We start from the raw sequence: 22,046 nt of genomic DNA, 5'->3' as shown, positions 1-22,046 counted from the left end.
AACATTATCCTTTAATAATATCTAATATCTCTGAAAGATAGAACTGAAAAGTATCCTTCCCTTATCTTAGTGGAATATTATTTCTTTGTATATCAAGTCATTTGCCTTATATTGAAGGCTGATTCAGCATTATTAGCTCCTACTTAGTCTTATTTATCCGGGCATATCAGAGAAATTCTGAAATTTTCAGACCACATGTTTATTTATGGAGGAGGAAATTAAGAGAAAGGGTAGTTTTGACCCATAAAGATTTGTAATAACATCCTTTCTCCTTTTCAGGAATAATTTCTAGAAATATGCAGAGCAAACATGACAGGAGCAATACCCTTGAAGAGATGTCCTAAGGACAAAATCAATAATATGGAATAACTCAATGGATAACGTTTTTTTTTAAATCTAGCCAGATCACTAAGATATTTAATTTGTTGAGACTCCCTCTAGATCTTAGCAGCCTAATTTTCAGCTCCTGGGCATGTGGATATGTTTCAGGGCTAAAGATTAATATTGCTGGAGACACAAACCTGGGCTGTGCGGATTTAGCTGAGTTGCGGGAGATGAGCCCAGGGATATTGCTTTCTTCCAGGTTTGTCCCTGATCTTGCTGCTTTTTATAACTAATGTTATGTATGACAGAAGCAGACACAATATTGGATTTATTTGCCTTCACTTGCATACTTAGAAGTGATACCAAAGGGTAAGCTTATTTTACTGTTAAAAAAAACATCTAAAGGACTTGTTTCACTCAGACCTCTTTGGGTGGTTTTCCCTGAGAAGAGTAGGTGTTTGCCTCTGCTACCTGTAATACCTTTGGCTACTGTCCAGTCTGGCACCCAAAGTTAGGACAGATGAGTTGAGATGCATAGAAGAACTGTTTCATTTGGTTCAGGTTTAACTTTTATAGTACACTGTTTTTCTCTAAACTTTGAAAGATTGCTCAATCTATGTTCCTTAAGGATGAAGGGAAGACCAGCTCCTGTTCCAAGAGTTTTTAAGCATGCTTGACACATTTACACTTTGGTTCCCATGGGGGCTGCATTATTGAAAGGAATGTTCCAACAATCCCTGCACGCTGTGGGACCTGAAGCAGAGCAGCCACAGAGTGAGCAGTGGATACCCTTGCACGAGACTGGGGCAGAGGATGAGCTCTGGGAGCATACCTAATATCCCTTGGCCACTGATGGGTGTTTCCATGGGACCAGTCTGGAACCAGTTTGAGTTTAACTCCTTATGAAACAGATTTAGCCATGTGATGTAATAGCCCATCCTATATAATGCAGCAGTCTCCTGCCTCATGGCTTTCAGTCTCCTGTGAGACAGTGCCACTTGCAGGGACCAGGGAGCTGTTTGTAGGAGAGAAGAGAACCAAAATGCTTGGTAGAGTGATGTGATAGAAAAAAGAAGGTATGGGAACAGTACGTGCTGAAACCTGTTGGATGTCTTTGGTCTGCAAAGCAAATGCTGAGAAAATCTTTATTCCATTCTTATTTCTCTGAAGAAGCACACAGCAGGCAGGAGGTAGAAATGCCTTTACATGATCAGAGTTTATGCTAATTAATCATTTTGCCTTCTAATAGGATATTGCTTTATGGACTAAGAACCACTTTGGGAAATTTTTTTTTCACATTTCTTACACTGCAGTATAGAGAAAGAAGGGTAGTTCTTGACAGTTCAGAATTGAAGAACTTTTTTTTTGTACTCTAGGTGCAGAGACAATTTGTAGTATGTGGAACACACCGGGATTTTTTATCTCTCACTGAATATTTTTTCTACTTTCTCTTTATTACCACTGTAATTTTGTCTTGAATTTTATCCATTACAAAGATGGAAAAGATGCTCTCATTGTTTCCCAAAATGTAATCTTTTTTCAGTCTGTAATGATCTAGGACTTTGACCTGATTATATCTAGTACATCACACCTTCTCTTAATGCTATAGACTTTTTTCCTTTATTAGTTGTAAGTACGGTGCTCATGCTGTACACTGATCAATGCATTAAGTTTGATTCTAACCTCTCAATTGATTTCACTAATTTCTTTTAGCAAACAGAGATGAGTGGTAAGAACACTTACCCAGAATCCTTTTATTCAAATGTATGAATTCAAATATATGAATCTTAATCCTCTTTCAAGATAACTATTGAATTAGTGCCACTTCACTGAAAACAGATGCTGTGCAATTATTGCCTTTCACATCAAAGTGAAGAATTCTGTCAATTCTTGTTAAAAATGGATCAGTTTGGGGTGATTATGATTGCTTGACTTTCTGCTACTGTTCAGAAGTTTATCAGTTACAATTTGACAATTTAAAGTTAGAATGGTCATATAATCTGAATAGCGTATTTTTGGGAAGGGGCTCTCAAAATGAAGTATTGTCTGAATTCTGGGGAATTATTTTAAAAATACAGTTTTTATGGTTTTATTAAAAGTTGTCTGAAATTGTTCTTGCATAAAAATTTTTGTAGGATTTTGTTAAAATTGACAATGTTTACTAGAACTTTGGATTAGAAGAAAAGGAGATACATTTTAAAGATCCATACACTGGCACAGTACTGCTCCCCAGTCTGATCACATTTAAAAAAACCAAAAATACCAGATTGTAAGTTTGCCATTAAAAAGTTATAGTAAACCTAATGAAATTTTGATTGCTCTGAAAAGGTGACTTTATTTTATTCTGTAAGATCTTTCCCTGAAATAAACTTAGTATTTGCAGCAAAATTTGAACATGTTTTTGGATGGTGAAGTTCATATCCCAGATTTTTAGTTCTTTCCTCTGTTTCATTGGTGATAATAACTGGCTCTGCAAAAATCTAAAGAAGAATTGCTAACTACAATCCATTTTATGCTTGAGCAAATAACTTTCTGTCCACATGAAAAATGGACTTAAAAATGCAAAATTTTTCTGGCCCTGTTTCAGAGCCTGTTTGGTCTTCTTTCTAAGACTTAGCTTTTAAAACTCCTAGATTAAATATCTGAAACTTTTTCAACAGATTTACTTAAGCTGAAGGCTGAGTGGGCAATCTTTTTTACTTACATGAATGTATTTTGTCTTGCCTTAAATTAAATTAATTAGGGTAGGCCAGAAAAATCCAGCTTTGATGTAAATTCAAGGAGTTTTCTATTTTGACTTTCTTTCCCTTTTACAAAACTGCTTGTTTGCTAAAATAACTTTGAAAATAGACATAGTGTCTGGCTTTGCTTGCTTTCCTTTCAGTCTTCATTTTCTCTGCAATATTTCTTTAGTGCTTTAAAAAATACCCTTTGATTAGAGCCCATCTTCTGCTGCTCTTGACATCCTGCACATTTTTCTGCCAGTTTATACTTTTCACTCTCCCTCTCTGCCTCCTTTATGTTTTTCAGGGTGCTTCCAGTTCAGTACTTAAAGTATTTGTCCTTTTGACATTTCCTGAAAGTCCTTTGCTTCTGAGTGATCTTCTTGTTCCTTTCCATATGATTCTCAGAAATAAAAAAAACCTTCGTTGTTCTTATCCTTAGTTGACAAGAGGGCTGAATTGTTGCACTCATCAAGAAACTCTCCCTACAAGTACACAGCCAAACACTGGCCAAAAAATTAAGATACATCTTTTCTTTGGTTTTGCACTTTCTGTTAGACGTTCACTGAAATACTTTTTTCCTTATTCACTAAAGATCCATGGATTACACCCTAAATTATTCTGAATATTTGATAAATTTTTCATTTATTTCCATTCATAACAGATTTTATTGTGGTTTTGACTTCTTTGGGCTATGCAAATTTGCTTGTTATGAATATTTTAGGGTATATTAAACTGGAAATGGAAACCAATTCCTGTAAAAATTACCCTTTCACTCAGAATACCTGTGCACAGATTTATACTACAGGCACAGAAGTAAAACAGTAGGAAACAATGCAGTGGGAGTTTTTATAAAATAAAAGAAAGCTGAAAGACAGGGGAATCCTTGAATTGTCATATTTATCAGTGTGAGGGGAGTTTAAGAAGATATAGAGGGAAAAAGAAATAAGATAAAATATTGTGTGTTGGAGAAAATTAATTGAAAGCAGCTGAATTGCAGAAATATTTAAGCTTTTTAAATGTAGTAACATGAAAATATATGGCATTGGGTGTTCTGTTTTTTGATTTGTTTTTTTTTTCTTTTTTTTAATATAAGCTTCTAATCTAATCTCTACTTATAGACTGGAAGAAAACAATTCAATGATATGCATTCTTGAGGAATATATATACGTATATATCAATGAACTCTTAATTAATTTAGTCGTAGCTCTGCTTTTCATCAGGAAGTTTTCCAAACAGTTCTACGGCCTGAGGACAAAACATTAAAATAAAATAGCTAAAACAACGTCCACAGAAATATTGATGAAAAGGGTGGAGTTGAACCAAATGAGCTGGAAAATGCTTTCTAGGCAGAACAGGAACCTTTGTCACAATAAACGTGTCTGCCTCTGGTGCTGGAGATAATAGGAAGTTGCACCAGACCTTGTACTTGCCTTCAGGTGATGTTGGAGTAGTAGCCTTTGTTCCCTGAAAAAAGATTTGTTACATTAGGAAAATACAGATCTGCAGAACATACAGAGAATTTATTCCCTTACAGACAGAGTTTGCATGTTTCTCTTTACAGATTCCCTGGCACATGTGCATTCCAATCAGCCTACTTTAGTTACAGAGGTGTATTTTGTCTTATTTCTGCTCACCAGGGCTAACAGGCACATCAGAGTTATGCGTGCTGGAATCTGCATTCCCCTGACTGGATTTTGTGAATTTGTAGTGATGAAATCTCCAGACCTGCTGGCATCAGTTACTTGTTACAAACTGCTACTTGAGAAGTATTTTTTCATCCCACTATTCCTATTAAAGGAAATACTTACATGACTGACAGACTTTTTCTGTCTAGTTCTCACCATTATTTGTCTTGCAAAGTTAGCAATTATCTTCTCTTTTTCCTAGTAGTACTCTATCCCTGGGTTTGGGGCATCTAAAGTATTTAAGCTGCTTCATTAAAACAATTTCCCTGATTTCATGTGATGCTAGGCTGGATGAAACAAGTTGATTCAATATTCTTTCACAAGGTTAGTTTTTTTGATTGTTTGGATCTCCCTCCCAAGTCTCCCTCCTCCAGTTTAAGATCCTTGAGTCGTCAATCCAGTGTGTGGCCAGAACTACTGTGATTTGGTGAAACATTGAAACATGGTGAAAGGCATTACTGAAACATCCTTGTACAAAAAGTCAGTATTATGATTTTCAATCTCTTTGATGCAAAATCAACTTCAAATTTCTCAACTGTTTTTTACATTTGATGTACAAATTTTCATACATTTTGTAAGCATTTGTCAAGTCCTTCTGAGCAAAGAGATCTTTATGAATACTTAGTTTAGTAATTCTACTCTGTTTTCTTGTTATTTTCTTATCTAATATATTTTAAAACCACTGAGCAATAAATTCAGTCAGTAAGTTAATGATATACAGTTGACTTTCATAGCATGTGCCAATATTTTTTAGTCATAAAACTTTATATTCAGTTAAATATTATCCTGAGACACACCAGGTTGAAAGTCACTGCTTTGCAGAAGCCATACTTCCTGTAAGCTGCAGATTAAGAAAGTGAGGTTCTAAAAACATCTCTCAGAGAGATGTGTGTAAACACAGGTTGGTCAAAGGCACTTTGTGACCAGTACTAGGCAGTTTCAGCAATTATTTTCCAGGTGAGGGCTTGGATAGTGACACAGCCCATGAGCAGACTCATCTATGTCTGTGTGCTGTATTGCTTTGCTCTGGGGGATGCTCAGTCACCCACAGCAAGTGGATGCCAGCGTGGTGATGGCTCTTCTGCTCCACCTGGAGAAGTGTGCATCTCCACCCACGGGTGTGGAGACATCAGAGATGAGAAACAAGGTGAGTCTGGTGGGCCTTGGCAGACGTGGGATACAGTTTGGTAACCAAATGTGACAGCAGAGAGAACTGGGGGAGTGTTTTTATCAAAAAATGTTTGGGAATTCTTTTTTTGGGGGGTTTTTACCCACTTCATATTTTAAGGAAAAGTTTATTCCAGCTTTAGTTTGATTTTTCATGTTTTGTTTCTTTTTCAACATTTGTGAAGTGCAAGACTCTCATGAATCTTCATATTGATATTACACTGCAAAGCAAGTGTTTCCTCATCCAAATTCAATGAAGATTCATCAAGTAATACATTTTTCCTTAATTTGTGGGAATAGCATTAATTTGTTCAATAGAATTCTGATTTAATACAAAATACCTAGACCAAGGTATAAGCTACAATTTTATTTTTTTTTTTTTAAGTCCAGACTAGGGTGGCAATTTTCTTGAATTCATTAACTGATTAGCAACTGATTATCTTGGTTTAATCTTTGACACATGCATTGGTTACAAATACAATTGGTGCTGTTTCCTGCAAGGAATTGATCGAAGTAGTGAGTGAATTTCAACTGCTATTGTCTGAGTAAATTTGCGTCAGAATTCTAGTATTTCCAGAATACTGTACTAAAAAATGGTGCTGCAAATAATTTCATGTCATGCTTTTAAGCCCAGATGGAGATGAAACACCACACAGTCACTTGTTTGTGGTGGAGTGGGAAGGGGAATCATAGTAAAACTTGTGTGTTGAGATAAGAAGAGTTTATTAAGTAAAAATAAAAATAAAGTAAAATAAAATAATAAAGAGTAATATTGGTAAATAATAATTGCTTTAAAAAAGGAAAAAAAATACAAGTAATGTACAATACAATTACTCACCACTCACTGACTGATGCCAGACCTCCCTTTCTTGATCCCAGTTCAGCTGTGCTTCCAGCTAACTCCCCCCAGTTTATACAGTGGGCATGACCTTGCCCAGCTATGCTCCCCCCTGTTTTGGTGGTTTTCTTTTATTGTTTTACAGAATCACAGAATATTCTGAGTTGAGTTGGAAGGGACTCACAAGGATCACTGAGTGCAGTGCTTGAGTACATGGTCCATATGCAGACCATACCTACAGCCCTGGTGTTATCAGCACCAGGCTCTGACCAACTGAGCCATCCCTGCAAGCTCCTCATGGCTGAGCCTGAGACAAAGGGAAAAAATAAGTCCTTGCCATAGGATATATATGCCTTAGCAAAAATTCAAAACATCAGTGTGTTATCAACCCCTCTGTCATTGTGAATCCAAAACACAGCATTATAACAGCTACTGAGAAAAAATTAACTCTCCCCTAACTGAAACCAGGTCTGATGCATAAGGTGTCCTTTCCTTGAGGATTTTTGTTCTGAGTCCAAAGAAAAGCTTGGATTTATAAAAAATTTCAATTCTAACTAAAAATATCATCTATTCTCCTACTCACTATGCAACAAAAAAGCTACAATGTTTGTTGGAATTTTAAAAATTTACTTTAATATAAAACAGGTGGTCTTTAAGTCTATCTGTCCATGCTGAAAACCTCTAATTTGAGCATGTCAGCAATCCCTGAATTCAGCTGAAATCTGTGAGAAAGGGCAGTAACTTAAATCCAAATTCTTCAAATTACAATTGTGTGTCCAGCTACAAAAATATTTTCTTTCTCTGATAGGACTCCCTGTTTTACCCTAATAGGATACAGAGATCTGTTTGGAACGGGAGTCTGGAATCAGCTCTGGGATACTTGATTTTTATTTCTCTGCAAATAAGACAATTATTAAGACTGTATTGGATATCAGTACATTTTTGTAAGTTTCCTGTGCTGTACAAAAATGTATTAAATGGCAATGGCTGAAATGCCTGTTGAATTCTCTGACATGGCTAACACATCTCAGGTTAGCCTACATTTTATCATGTGCACAAGAGGTGGTTATGCTAAGTTCCACTGCATAGCCTTGAAATCCTCATTGTGCTTGGTCTTGGTTTCCCTGGAAAGGACATGTAATCCAGACGGCATTTCCTATTGTGATTGCAGAATGTGGAACAAGAGGTGCATTCTTCCATTATCTTTTATGGAGGCTTTTTGCACTTGTCTGTTGAGGGAATGCAGTTGTAGACAAATGCTTATATGAACGTAGAGAATAAAAAGTTTCTCCAAAGACTAGTATAGAAAAATGAGCCTATGGTTTCTGTAAAAGCCCTAAATATGAAATTACATTGTATTTCATGTGAATGAACCAGAGTTGTAGAACTAGGCTTTGAGGGACAGGCTGTGTGCTGGGACTGCCTGGATAATGCTCTGGATTACTTCAGGAGATAAGTCAGCTGTCAGACATGAAGATATAGATCAGGCTGTCAAATAGAAGATTTGTCCTGCTGCTACTTCTTGGGATTTGGGATTATTGCAAAATTATTTTTCTGCTTAGATTTCAGCTCTTGGTCTCATGTTTGTGACAGGTTCCTGCTCTTCGCTCAGATTTAAGGAAGCTTCTGCAGTGAAAAGATACAAAAACTGGAATTCCAGTTTTTACAATTAATTTAGTCTTCATAATACAAAATATTTGCCAGGAAATTAACAACAACTAAATAGTCTTAAATAGCTTTTGCTCCCAGAATATCCCAAACTGAGTTTTTGTACATATGGACACTTGAAATAGAATCTTTAACTGTAGTCTGTTCCGGTGAGACTTGGAATTTTTTCTTAGAAGTTATGTTAGATTTTTTTTGTTCACTGGAAATTCAGCAAAAAATTATCTAAAAATTCCCATGCATTTCATCCTCCTGAACTTTTCCTCTCTAATCAATGACTTGACCTTTGTAAATCCATCTTCCAGCAAATTGACATTGGTTTGCTTTGAAGTTATATTTTCTGTAAAAATGAATATTGTCTTGGAAAATAATGAGGAATTATTAATGTTTTTGAAATTTTAAATGGTACAATTCTTGCTATTTTATGCATATTAATTTGCAATTGTTTTTTCAGGTATGAGAAAATTCTTGAAGAAATATTGAGTGTGATCTCATGCAATGTCAAGTCGATATATTTCAGCAGTGTTAGTGGTTTTGATGAGCCTCTGACATGCCTTTTAGCCACTTAAATTTCTAAGGAATAAAAGCAGTAGTAAAAAGTTGGTTGATGACTCAGCCAATCTCCACATTAACTTGAGTCTGGAATGCTTGCATGAATTATTTCTGTTTTCCCCTCGCTCACCTTGTAATTAATTGTTGCAGTAAACTGATATAAATATGAAAGTGATGAAATTGAACATTGTAGTGTGACTACCAATGCTGTAGTTGCAACTTTATTTAAAATGACTAATGCACTATGATAAAACACACCAGACCAAAAGCATTAGCAGGGGCCTGGAGTGGGCCCCAATCTTAGAGGGAGTGTGAAGGCAGTCTTGGCCACTTCCTCTGCTGTGTTAGACAAAGGGCAGGGGAACTGCAAGTTTTCACACAGGACACAAAATCTGGAGACTGTACCACATACTTGCTGCTCTGCTAGGGCTGAAGCTGCAATAAGTTTGTTCTTTACAGCTGCATCTATTTAAACTTCTTTTTAAATTTAATCCTTCTATCTCTAGAACAAGTGCTTCAAGGAATGGGGCTGTCCAGCCTACCAAGCACATCCAAGCACTTTCATTCAGCTTGGATGTGATGCATAAAGGGATGTGTGACACCCGTGCAAAAACCAACATCTGTCCCTCCATCCCAGTAAGCAGTTATTTACCTGCTCCCATACCTACCTCAAATTGCCAGAATGAACTCGTACACCAAACTGAGCTCTGTGTCGGAAAGGTGTTCTGCCTCCCTTTTCCAACCTATGCTGCTCCACAGGGGAATTGGGAAGGGAGAAAAATGCTCCTTCCTCACCACATTGTGTGATGTGTACTGGAAGAAATAAGAATGAGGAAAGGCAGGTGGGCAGGTGGGGACACTTCCACTCTGAGGATTCATTTTGTCTCTTGTTTGAATGATGTAGAATAAAAAACAAACCCAAGAAATAAAACACTTTCTCTCTGATTACATCCTGGTGTTAAGTCTTTGTTTTTCTGTGCAAGAACTCTGAACAAATTCTTCACCTTAGAGCTGCAGTGTATTTTAAGAAAAATCCCTGCGTATAAACTATACTAGCTTAGAGATTTTCCTACAAAAAAGAAATACTACACACATATTTGTGATGAAAAGAGCATATATTATAGTATTAAAACATAAACAGATGAATTTGGATTTGCTTTGGTGAAGGAAGGACTTGGTTGGTTGTTTGGGGTTTTTTCCCAATGTTCATTCTCACTTGTCTTTGTTCCACTATGCTATTTCTCTCTGTTCATGATTTAAACATTCTGGTGTTTCTCACATTTTTTTCAGGGCCGTGTCCAGAGTGTTTCTGTGTGTTAACTAAACAGTAAGTGATGGTGAAAAAAATCCTTTTGCTTCTGTTTTTAAGCTTTTAATTTCTTGTTTGTTTGCTTCAATTCAGGTTCCTCCTGGAACAACTGTGATTTTGAAACCAATCTGTGCAAAGTTCTTCCTGAATTCAATTTACAGCCTGGCTGGGTAAGAAGAAATGGTCAATCTGGCATGGGACCACCATACTTAGACCACAATGGGAATGAGAGTGGTAAGACTACTCATGTTCTTTGAGGAAATCATGGACTCTTACAAATTATGTAGTTTTCTATTTATTTTGCTAATTTTGCTAATTTCTTGATTGTTTAATTATATCTGCCACATGTTTCCTGAGCCCTTGTGTCTTTGTTTTAAGGTGATTGAAATTACAATAACCCAGAATTCCAGGGGATGGGAGTGGGGGGGTAGGGGTGAGGAGAAAGACAGTATTCCAGTAAGCAGTTATTGTTATCATAGAGGAACAATTTATCAGTTTCAGAAGTTGTGTTTATCTACCAGAGTGATCTTTACTTGTTTTGGAGATTTTTGGTGATAAATTCAGTCCTGATGATTGCAAAGTTGAGAAATTTTGAGATGTATGTTCATTTTTTCCTGGACTGGTAAATGCCTGAGTGTGCATATGTATCATGTATGGCTAATATTACTACTCCAAATATTTTGAGACAAGAGGACTTTGTAGCTGGAGACAGGATAAGCTTTGATAGTCTGTTTTGGAGTCAGCTTCTTTATAAATGTTTATACAATTCTACTTTACCTTGAAGAGTGTCTCTCAACTAAATAATTTCCTTTCTCTGTCCTCAGACAGAATATACCCTGGATACTTGTCCTATGGCCAAATGAACCCTGCTTTTCCTTCTGTGATACAATAGCTGTTTAGTTCTCATCCCCATATTTTCTGTTATTCACTTTCCCTTCATCTCCACCCTCTCATCTCTCCCAGGCACAAGCAGTGCTCTGGCAGCCCTCATGGTGAGCACATGAAGGCAAAGATGCAATGCTGGAACATGTGCAAGAAGAGAATCTTATGTGGGATGCAAGTGTTGTTGTGACTAGCCCAGGTGCTTTACACCCCATTCCCAAACTGTGATGATCTGGGAGGGTGGAAATCTGCTCAGGTCTAAAGCAGCATCTCCTACACATTGCATAAACCATCAAACAGGTAGAAGTTCCCTGTAACAATGAATGCAAATTGGTAGTTTCAAGGTGAATGCATGGAAAACTTGCTTAGAAATCAACAGAGGAAAATGAAACCCAATTTTAATTTTTTTTAATTGAAGAAAACAGCAACCAAAAACCTCACTCTGTTTTCCTACAAGTTCTCACTTCACAGTGGACAATTCTCATGATACTCTGCAATTAAGAAATTTTATATATGTGATGTGCTTTTAGCAACTTCAGGTTTTTGTTTGTCTGTATCTCAGAAGCACATCCTGCTCTTCTTTATTAAACTTCCAAAGATAAGGCTGCTCTTAAACAAGTTTTGATTTAAACCAGTGTTGGAGTAGCTACCAAACCTTTTTCATAAACATAAGCTTTATTTCAAGTATGCAAGCTCTGGAATAGTTTAAAATAATAAAGCTTATCTCATTAGGAAACACATTAAAAAAACCCAAAATACCATGGAATAAAAAATATAGCCAACTCTTGGCTAGAATCAAAATAGGTTAGCCAGGCAACAGTCTTGCTGTAGTTGAAGGTTCTAGAATTTGTACATTATTGGTAGTACTCACCACATCAAGATGTAGTAAATGCCAGAAAGATACTCTAATAATCACAAAAAACTGGTGGGGAAGGGAAAATATGTCTTATATACGTCTAAACTGTACTTTCATTTTCTAAATGCCGATTCTACTCGCCTAGGAAATACTTGTCTTCTTATGGCACTGAGTCGAGTTTTCCCACTGCTGGTGACTCAACAGATTATGTAATCAGTTTTATGGTGTTCCTGCTTAAAACCCATAAATGATTCTCTATTATTACAGCTGAGCAGAGTATGCTCTATGGTAGAGTGTTAAAGGGAAGACTTCCTGCCATCAAGATAAAATATACACATTAGCAGAAAAGCAAAGATCCCCTGGTAAATTTAACTCCTTTGAAGATTTGTGTAATCATTTACTAGAACCCAAAACATTTATTTAAGTCTGTCTCTCATGGATCTTTTTTTCACTTAAAAACTAATTGAAAAGACCAGTGGCAACCACCTTAAAAGAACCCCAAAACAAAACACGACCTGATTTTACTAGATGAAACTATTCTCTATGTGGAGGTCTAATGCAAAATGACCGTTCAAAGAATTTCTTAAAATTATTATTTCTTCCCTCTCTGTGTAAAACTTAAAATGCCTGTGGCAGGTGAAAAATAAATTTTTTGCTCTTAGACGCATTTATCTTTAGGGAACTAAGAAAAAATTCAAAAATTCATGGAAGTAACATCCGATGGAACAGATTGGAGTCAGGGACAGGGCTCTGCAGATACACCAAGCCATCTGTTGTGGGTAGGAGCAAAACCCTTGCAGCTGGCAGGCTCTGAAAGTGCTGCCTGAGCAGTCAGGAAAGGTCTGAAACCTGGGGGCAGCATGGCCATTGCCCTGGTAGCAGGCTGCAAAATGCTCCTCTGTGGGGGATTGCTCAGCAGGCTCAAGCCCTGAGCTGGGCTGGTGGAGCTCCATCAGGGGCTTTCCACTGCCACACAAGAGGTCACGGGGGGAACTTTAGTAAATTAAGTATTTAGATGTTTTGATCTATGCTCTGATATTTGGTTAATGTGTTAATCTTTATTTTTAGGATTTTTTTCCCCTTGAGTCCTAATTGGCCTTTTTTCTCCTTCATCTTCCTCCTTTCATTAGCATGTTAATTTAAGGAGACAAGTCACTTGACATTGTTTGGAGTTTGGGAAGGGGAAGTAAAGAGAAAGGGAGAAAAAGAATTTAAAATAGATTGAGTCTTTTTCTATTCTTTATTTTTCATCTTGCATCCTTAGCATTTAACATCTCTGAAATCTCTGTGTCCAGGAAGAGCCAAATTTTGAAATGCAGTATTTAATGTAAAAAAAAAAGGGTGGTTGCCCTTCATCTGTTAAAAGATCTGAAACAATATTGTCAGGAAGAGATACAATCAGTCATAGGGCATGGCAACAGCCATAGTTTGTGGGAGAATAGATTGTGGAAGATTAGGAATGGGGTTGAGCCTCATCCCTAATGGGGTGCAGCTGACAGGGAACAGCACTGAAGAAGTGTGCAATGCTGATGTGTATTGACCAACCACAAAAGACTAAAATGTGTTATGCATGTGAGAAAGAAAAGTATCAAGAGTTAGGAGGACAGAGAAGAGGAGAGATTTGGTTGGCAGTGCTGTGAGGAGGAAGGATCAGGTGGTTGTATGAGGGACAGGAAGGAGTTAGCTGTTCAGGAAGAAGGAGGTGGAAGAAGAGGGAAGGAGAGGAGTCAATGTTGCATGGAGATGCCTGGGAAGTTTGCAGAGAAAAAGTATTCAGGCTTTTACCATAGGATAATAAACTGATGGTGTCAGTCAGTTTGAGACCACTGTCCAGAGGTGCCAAGCACCAATGCCAACAATAATTCACTGACTCCTCTTGAACTGTTACAATTTCAAGTGAAGCAAGGACTTTTTTTAAAAATGAAAGATAATGGTATCTTTAATGACAGCTTTGAACTGAATGTGTACAGGGATAGCACATCTTTCTCTCTGCAGCGAGGCAATTTTCTGAGCAGCCAGAATCCAGGCACCACTGGTTTCCAACCTATAAAAACACCATAGTCTTCTCTTCCACGTTCCACCACTTCCTCAAAGAACTCCCATGATAAATATCTGTTGTTGTTTACAGCAGTTGGCATTAAATATGTTATCTACTCAATCATTGGAATTTAAAGTCTTCGGATGAGCTTTCTGAGTTTCACTTTGTCCCAAGATGTTGCACTTATAAGTTGAGTATTCAAGACATCACCACGTGAAACATTTTGAAATCCTACCTGAAATTTTAGCAGGAGCATGGAGCAATACCATGACAATATTGAACATGAAATAAAGCTTGGAGTACAATGGCTAAAATTGCTATAAATCTTTTCTGGGAAACAATTCTAGTTGGCTTTTTAGTCATTCATTTATACCCGTACATATTGCTCTTCTTGTTTTATTGCTGGTTTTTTTTTTTTCCAAGGTTCTAAGTTTTCTCTTTTTATTCCTTTTAATAGCTTATTTCCTCTCATTGTCGTCTGAAATGCAATCCTCTTCCGCAGTTTTAAGGACAAATGTTTTCCTTCCAACTGATGAAGAACACCTTTGCCAGGTATTTTGATGCCCATTCTTTGTATTACGCTGTTTGCCATAGTACTTCCCTGGAATAATCAGACTTTGTTCTTTTTTCTAGGTTAGATTTCATTATTGGGTCAGTCAAAAGAGTGGAACACTTATGGTGGGGCTTCAAAAACACTCTGAAGATACTGTTACAAACATTTGGCAAGTTTCAGGAGAACTACGAAATCAGTGGAACACAAAGACCATTACAATCAATAGCACCGAGAAGTATGAGGTTAGTAAATTGAGGTTACTGTAAAGGACGCTTCTTAAATGGTTTATAAATTGTGGGCCTTTTCAATAGGTCAGCATTCAATATTTTGTAAATATCATGAGATAAACAAGAAAAGGGGCATTTTGAAGATCATACTTTGCATTAACAAATACAGCTTGTTCTTATCTCTTAATGGTGTTAAAACTGACAGCAAACTTTGCTTAAACTGTGCGTGCATCTTAAATAGAACAGTCTCATTGAGCCATAAATTATCTACTAGACCACAGAGGTGATATACTTGTGATCTTAACTTTCAATACAGTATTCTCTTAGCCTCAGTCTAACTGGACTGATAAACTCAAGACTTCATTTATACAGGAAACTGCATTTTATCCTGTGAGATACTGTTTTATAGGGGTACTGCAGGTGTCAAACACTGTACTCAACTATTGATTGCAGCTTTGAGTCTTTGTCACAAAACACATGCAAATGGTTTAATTTTGCTCAAAGCTACTGAAAAGCAATGCAAATGTCATGGGCTATTTAAAAGTTTTTACATGTGCATTTACAAAAAACATTAGCACAGTAAATGTAACTTAGGGCTATAATATTGTGGATGATGCAAACTCACTGCTATGCATAATACTGGAGAGAAAGTAGGGAGCAGAGGAGAAAATGAGAGGCCTTTCCTGCTACAGTAATTACTGTGATGTTGCTTAGCATGCAAACCTGAAGGCATGGCAGCACAGTCTCATTTCAATAAACCAAATTAGTAACATAATTATAGTAATTTCATGATTATAAGCTGCACCTGATTATAAGCCGCATGTCCAGGTGTCGGCAACGTTTAGGTCTTCATCCGTCTGTAAGCCGCACTTGATTATAAACCACACTTTCATTCACAGCAAGGATGCTTGCACAACTTTCATAAAGTTGTCAATTAGTAACAGAATCATGGGATCATGGAGTTTACTGGCTCGGTTCAGGCTGGGTGGGATCGGATCGGCCCCACCCCCCCTGCCAGGGCTGGGCAGGCTCAGATCAGCCCCTTTTTTCCCCCACCGGGGCCGGGCAAGCTCTGACTCGGCTCGGGGTCGTGAGGGCTCGCACTTCCAGGTTGGCAAATTTCTGAACCTCATCAATATATTGGGCACACCTGAGTGTAAGCCGCATTTCCATGTTGGGAGGAAAATTTTAGTCAAAATGGTGCGGCTTATAATGGTGAAATTACTGTAATTGACTTCCATATTGTGCTAAAGCATTCAACAGGATCTTGATTTTTGAAGTAATATTGGTCTGCTGAACTCTTCTGAAAATGTATGTACCTACAAAATACCTGTACCCACAAAATACTAGTACCCAACTCAACACAAGTATCAATGTTGTTATTGGTCATTAACTTACCTCTACCTGAAAAGACTGTATGTATAGCAATCTGAGGTTGTACTGGAAGGGTTTCCTTCTAGATTTACTTTTTCCATCATTCATATTACTTGGAAAATTTACTGAGTCTGGGAATAGTTAATATAATATGGCATCTACTTCCTCTGAACTGCTATGTCAAATCCTAATTAGATGATTGCTTGCAAACCTGGTTATCCTTTGGCCTCTATCGAGTGAGCTGATGGGCAGAGTCCAGCTTTAAAGAGGCAGGTGTCAAACTTACTGCAGCAATCATTACAGTTGACTTAAGAAGCACAGATTAGCACCTCACAAAACTTAAGAGTCTGAAGCTGAGCAAATTTTCTTGTTTGCACATTTTGCTTCAGTGACAGCTTGCAAGATATCACTGTCATACAAGTGAATGCAACTCATTTGCCCTTTTGCACTTGTTCTTCTATATGACAAGATACTTAGCCTACAGGGATACCTGTGGTATTTTGAAAGATAAAATTTTGATTATTAATGTTTCTATGGGAGAAAAAATGATGGGAGACAAATAATTTTTATTTGGATGTACAAACTACTTTGAAAGAGAGTGCTTCAATACTTTTGTCAATTTTAAAAACACGTTTCAAGTGATATTTTAGTTAAAATCTATCTCCAAACCTCCACTGCTGCTTTTCTTTGCTTATTTTGATGTTGAATGTTTAACACTTAAGTCTCTTCTTACTAAGAGTCTGGATTATACTTATGGGACACAGAATTTAGTTTGGCATTTAAAAATCTCCAATTTATGGAATTCTGAAATACAAAGATTGCCAGTGATTTAACTACTGACCAAGCAGAAAGCTCAATATGTCTGTTTTGGCTAGGTTTTGTCTGTTTTGGCTTTGGTTTTCTCTTCTAAGTTGCTTGTCCTCTGATTTACTGAGAAAAAGTTTCTGTCTCCCAGATTCATTAGGGGAAAGGGTTCTAGGCTTGGGGTTCATTTGAGCCTTTGTGCTTGATTCCTGCTTTACCTTGTGCTTTGCTGCTGTGCTGCAATCTGCTCCTGTGGCTGCATTGTGGAGTCAGCCCAGCTCGTGTTTGGTCCCACCTACAGTCCCACTGCACCTCCATGCCACTAATGGAGCTGCAATATCCATTTCATCTGGTGCCCACAGATATGGCATAGATATAGATCTTTGCAGTTGTGAGCCACTAAGCAGACTTGTGAGCTTAAAGAGCTCTAGACTTTGTGTGAGAAGGAAAATGGAATGGTTCCTTTCTGGAGTAAACTTGGGTGTGAGTCACTTGGGTTATTATTGGACTGAACTCAGGGGATGTCAGCTGGGGATCTGCACCAGATAAAGCCTGGATAATCTCTTTAGACACAACAGCAGCTGGAGGCACCCAGTAATATTATCTTCTGGAAACAGGGAATTTGAGAGACTGTTGATGAGTTTTGAGGAAACACAGGTTCATACAGGCTTTGTATGCTCTGATGGAGTATTAACTTGGAGCAGTCTCTGCTTTTATTCCACCAAAGTTAGAAAGTCCCTCTTTAGCATTGTCTAAATCACTTTGTCTCACTATATAATAAAATCTGACTATAAAACCCCAACTCCAAGCTGCAGGTAGATATAAATTTTAAATAAAGTTACTAATAACTAAATTTTGAGTGCAAAATGAAATATCACTATGCAAAGGTAAAATATTTGTCAAATATTTGACATTAAATAATGTTTCTGGTGTTTCTGATTATAAAACAGTGCCCTATATTGCTTTAGGAACTTATCTGAAACCATGCCATGATAGAAACAGAAAATAGGAATACACTATTTGTACTCCTCATGGTGAAGCCATGAAAGTACACATTAACTGCATCATTGCAGCAGAATTCAAAATACTGTTTTCCGAAACAAATGAGCAAATTTCCAAGATACTGCATTTCATTCATGTAAACATATTTTTGAATGTGATACGGCTCTTGTGCATGCCAACTGCAGGTTCAGTAAAGCAAACAAAAGATACAAGATTGCATCCCTCAAAAAAATTCCAATTCATAAAGTAATGGTCATATCATTGGATAAATTGTGTCATCTTGTACAGTGAAATGCTCAGTTCTTGGTAATTTACAGATTTTCTGCCTTGGTCTGTTAAACTATGCACAATATTGTTGCTGAATTCTCAAGGCAATATTTGAAAAATTATTTCTAACACTGTGAACTCCTTATTAAGACCTAGAATGTACCTCTAGGTAGATTGTGCCTCCAAGAGTCTAGAAAATCCTGGAACTGTTTCATCCCAAGTTGTAGCTAGGGAATAATTTAAGGAATGCTACTCATAGGATTGACTTGTTGGGTTGTTTTGATTGGCATGTTTTTGTTGTGTTTTTCCAAGGACTGGGATTGATCAGTCAGTTCCCTTGTACACCACTGCAGAAAACGTGTAATAGTCTGTATATTTACAAATGTGGATTGAAATCTGCCCTTAAGATGAAAAAGTAAAATATTTGTAACTACTTGTGTATAGAAGACTTTGGGGAAAAAAAACCCCACTGCTATAACATTGAGCAGAATAACTGCCAACCAAGTACTCCCCAAGGTTTGTTTTGGCTAAAAATTTGATGAAAGACTTCTGAATAATGGTGGTTTTTGCTCTGACTTTTCTCCAGGTTTCTGAGAAATTCTGAAATCAAATAGAAAACGTTCACATTTCCAGTCTCTTTGTGCTCTATTTTTAAACTGTCATGATCCTTGCTTAGATTTTAAGGCATTTTATTGTGATTTTCAGATCCTTCCTGTTAAATTCTACCTTAATCTTGAGTTAGATGATTGGACTACCTATCTATGCCTGGGTGAAAAAGCCACAGATGTGTGAAAAAGCCAGGATGATAATCCTCCAAAATTGTTAGGTGTGTGATTAGAGTTCTCGTATTTCCAACAGATACTCCATGGAATTGACTGGCATATATTGTGTGCTTTTTTTATTTTGTCTGTGACACTGATAAACTCTGTTTCTTGTTGATTTGCTGTTTATCTCTTTAGGTTATCTTTTTGGGGGTAGTGGAGACCCAGAGACAAGGTGACAGTGTTGCCATCGATGATATTACCTTTAGTGAAGGATGTTCTATAGCACGTGGTAAGAGTACCTGTTTTTTCAAGAGTCAGGTCTTTTTAGATTGTCTTTTCCTTGAATTAGAAGAGAAAAGACAATGGAATTGTCTTTATATTCAAAGGCTTTTTTAACTCTAAGTGTTTTTATTTGGCTTGTTTTTAATTTCCTGAATAATTATCTGTCTTTTCATATCTAAACACAGTTACAAAGAAAGACAATAAATACTTTAAGAAATCTGATACATTATAAATGTAGGGCTCAGTGGGTGAAGATCTACTGTTTTTGGCTGAAGAATTGATGTGTTCAGCCAGCTCAGGCAAAACTTTGGAGCTGACTAGGAAGACTCCCAAGGCACTCATGTATTTCTAAATGCACGAAGGTCCTGATCCTCAGCTGTGCAGTGGGGTTATGCTGTTCTGCTCTGCTACATCCAAGAGCTGTAATGTCAGGCTGGTCATCTCTGCAGTCAGATCACCCCTGTGTATCAGGATTCTTTACCAAACATTTCCTTTTTCCCTTTTCAACCCAATGTATTTTCATGGAAAAGGAACACTACCCATCCTAGCATAAATTAAGTTGCTTGCTGCTCTGCATTCCACAAGAGTATTGCCCCTATGTCACATCCTCAGGTGAGTGCAGTTCTGATTCAAAGCACCTCCTTGTTTTTCTTTCTTTTGTTCTTGGCGTGGGCACAGAGGGTTTAGGCTTTAAACTTAACTCGAGGTAGGAAAAGCAATGTTTGACACAGACCAAGCTAGGTTACATGGTTCGCTTTGTACCAAACTCCTAAATAATGCTCTCTAGATTTTCCTGTAGAAAAAAACTATTGAAAATAGATGCAAATGGGTATTAATATGTTAGAGTGCTAAGCAATTTCAAACAGATCACATTAAGAGCAAGATACAAACCCTAACTTTATATATGCCAGCAGGAATATATATTTAGATTTCAGTAATTCTAGAAACCTATTTACTTGTTTAACCAGTTCCTGTGGGAGATCTGTTTGTAAAAAATACATTCAGTTTTTCAACAAAGTTCTTCTAAAACAAAAAACAAAAAAACAAAAAAAACCACCCCGAAACAACAACAAAAAAACCCCCAAAACAAACAAAATCAGCTATGAGATGGAAAAGGGGGAGAAAAGGAAACTGAAGTATTTTCTCACCATATCTTATAAATCCAGGTGTTAAACTTACCTTACACAGCAGCTATTGAAGTCCATGCCATGGCTTATGGATTGAACTGCTGCACTGTTAAGTGCCTCAGGTATACTCTAATAAGAGCCAGTTCTTATCCTGTTTTTCCTCATTAGGAGAAGTCAACTTCATTAGGTGACATCTAAATGGCTCGTAGCAGCCAAAAACAGGGTCAAAGAATCTTAATTTTCTCCCTGAAAGAGGACTGTTACTACTGAACACTTTCAATAATTAAAACAAAAGGTCAGACTACTGGTTGGTTGAATTTGAAATAATTTTTTTCTCTAGTCCTCATGGAATCTCTGGATGAGTAGATTTTTAATGAAAATCACTTTAGTTTCATGAAATCCCTAGTTGCATTTTTAATGTATCCTTCATGATTTTTAATCCCAGTACAAATGCACATAAGGCATGACCTCAGCATCTGTATTCATTAGTATGAATTGTTTTTAGAGTTGTGAGTAAAATACCTTAAATTTTTGTGCCTTCAGGAGTTTCTTGATGCAAGCTGTGATGTTTAAATATAAAGGAATTTCATTAAGCTTTAGGTTCTTTCTTCCCTTCTGTCCCTCCCTTGTCTCCCAAACTGTCCTACTTCAGTCTGTTGTCCAGTTCTGCTGAAAACTAAACTTCATGCAGTGGAAAAAAATTACAACTAAAACCCTATCTTGAGTATAGGAATTTAAGATACAGTAATTTCACGAATACAAGCCGCACCATTTTGACTAAGATTTGGCTCCCAAACCAGAAATGCGGCTAATATTCAGGAGCGGCTAATATGTGAATAATTTTCTGACATTTACAACCTCAGAAGTGCCAGGCAGAGTGTCGAGCCGAGCACCTGCAAAGCCGGCATTTCGCAGTTGTTACAAATTGTTACTCTGTTGCGCCGCGGGTGGAACCTGGCTCTCTGCAGGCAGCACTGGGGGCGGGGAGAGAGGCGGGAGAGCTCTCTCCTTCAGTCCTCTGCCGCAGCCCGGGGGAGAGACGGGGGGGCCCCGCGCCACCATTGTCGCGGCTCGGGGAGGAGGCGGGGTGCTCCGTCCCCGTGCGCCGCGGCAGGAGCAGGCAGGTTCCGTCCCCACCCCCCGCCACCACCATGGGCGCGGGAAAGCTCCGTCCCCGCCCGCCGCCGCTGCCGTAGAAGTGGGGGAAGCTCCATCCCTGCCTGCCACTGCGGGGCAGCGCCGGGCCGGGGTGACCGAGCCCAGTGGCAGCGGCGGCCAGCCCCAAGCGGCGGCGCCGAGCGATCGCGCCGAGCGGCCCCGCCGAGTGATCGTGCTGAGCGGCCGCGCCGAACGGCGGCGCCGGACTTGGCCACCTGGCCCCGTCGGCAGCCCCTAGCAGGCCGAGCCTGCACAGCCTTAGCTCAGCCAGTAAACCCCGCCCTCCCGCCATTCTGTTACTATTTGGCAACTTTGTTGCATGCGGGTCCTCGCTGCGAACACAGACCAGCTTATATTCGGGTGCGGCTTATTTATGGACAAAAACCGAAATGTTTGCCAACACCCAGAGATGCGGCTTATACTCAGTGCAGCTTGTATTCGTGAAT

At 38.1% G+C, this 22,046-nt stretch overlaps 1 protein-coding gene across 1 annotated transcript in view; it reads left to right on the top strand.

Moving 5' to 3' along the window:
• The first annotated feature begins 5,719 nt into the window (after positions 1-5,719).
• MALRD1 (MAM and LDL receptor class A domain containing 1) overlaps positions 5,720-22,046 on the top strand; it is a 245,179-nt gene continuing 228,852 nt past the window's right edge. Inside the window, exons 1-5 of the mRNA XM_033071306.1 lie at positions 5,720-5,882; positions 10,360-10,500; positions 14,500-14,594; positions 14,676-14,837; positions 19,229-19,322. Coding sequence (XP_032927197.1) covers positions 5,720-5,882; positions 10,360-10,500; positions 14,500-14,594; positions 14,676-14,837; positions 19,229-19,322 — 655 coding nt within the window. The remainder of the gene's footprint in view (positions 5,883-10,359; positions 10,501-14,499; positions 14,595-14,675; positions 14,838-19,228; positions 19,323-22,046) is intronic.

Source organism: Catharus ustulatus, chromosome 1, assembly GCF_009819885.2.
Source record: "Catharus ustulatus isolate bCatUst1 chromosome 1, bCatUst1.pri.v2, whole genome shotgun sequence".
Classification (NCBI taxonomy): Eukaryota; Metazoa; Chordata; class Aves; order Passeriformes; family Turdidae; genus Catharus; species Catharus ustulatus.
This window is presented reverse-complemented; position numbering and strand designations above follow the sequence as displayed.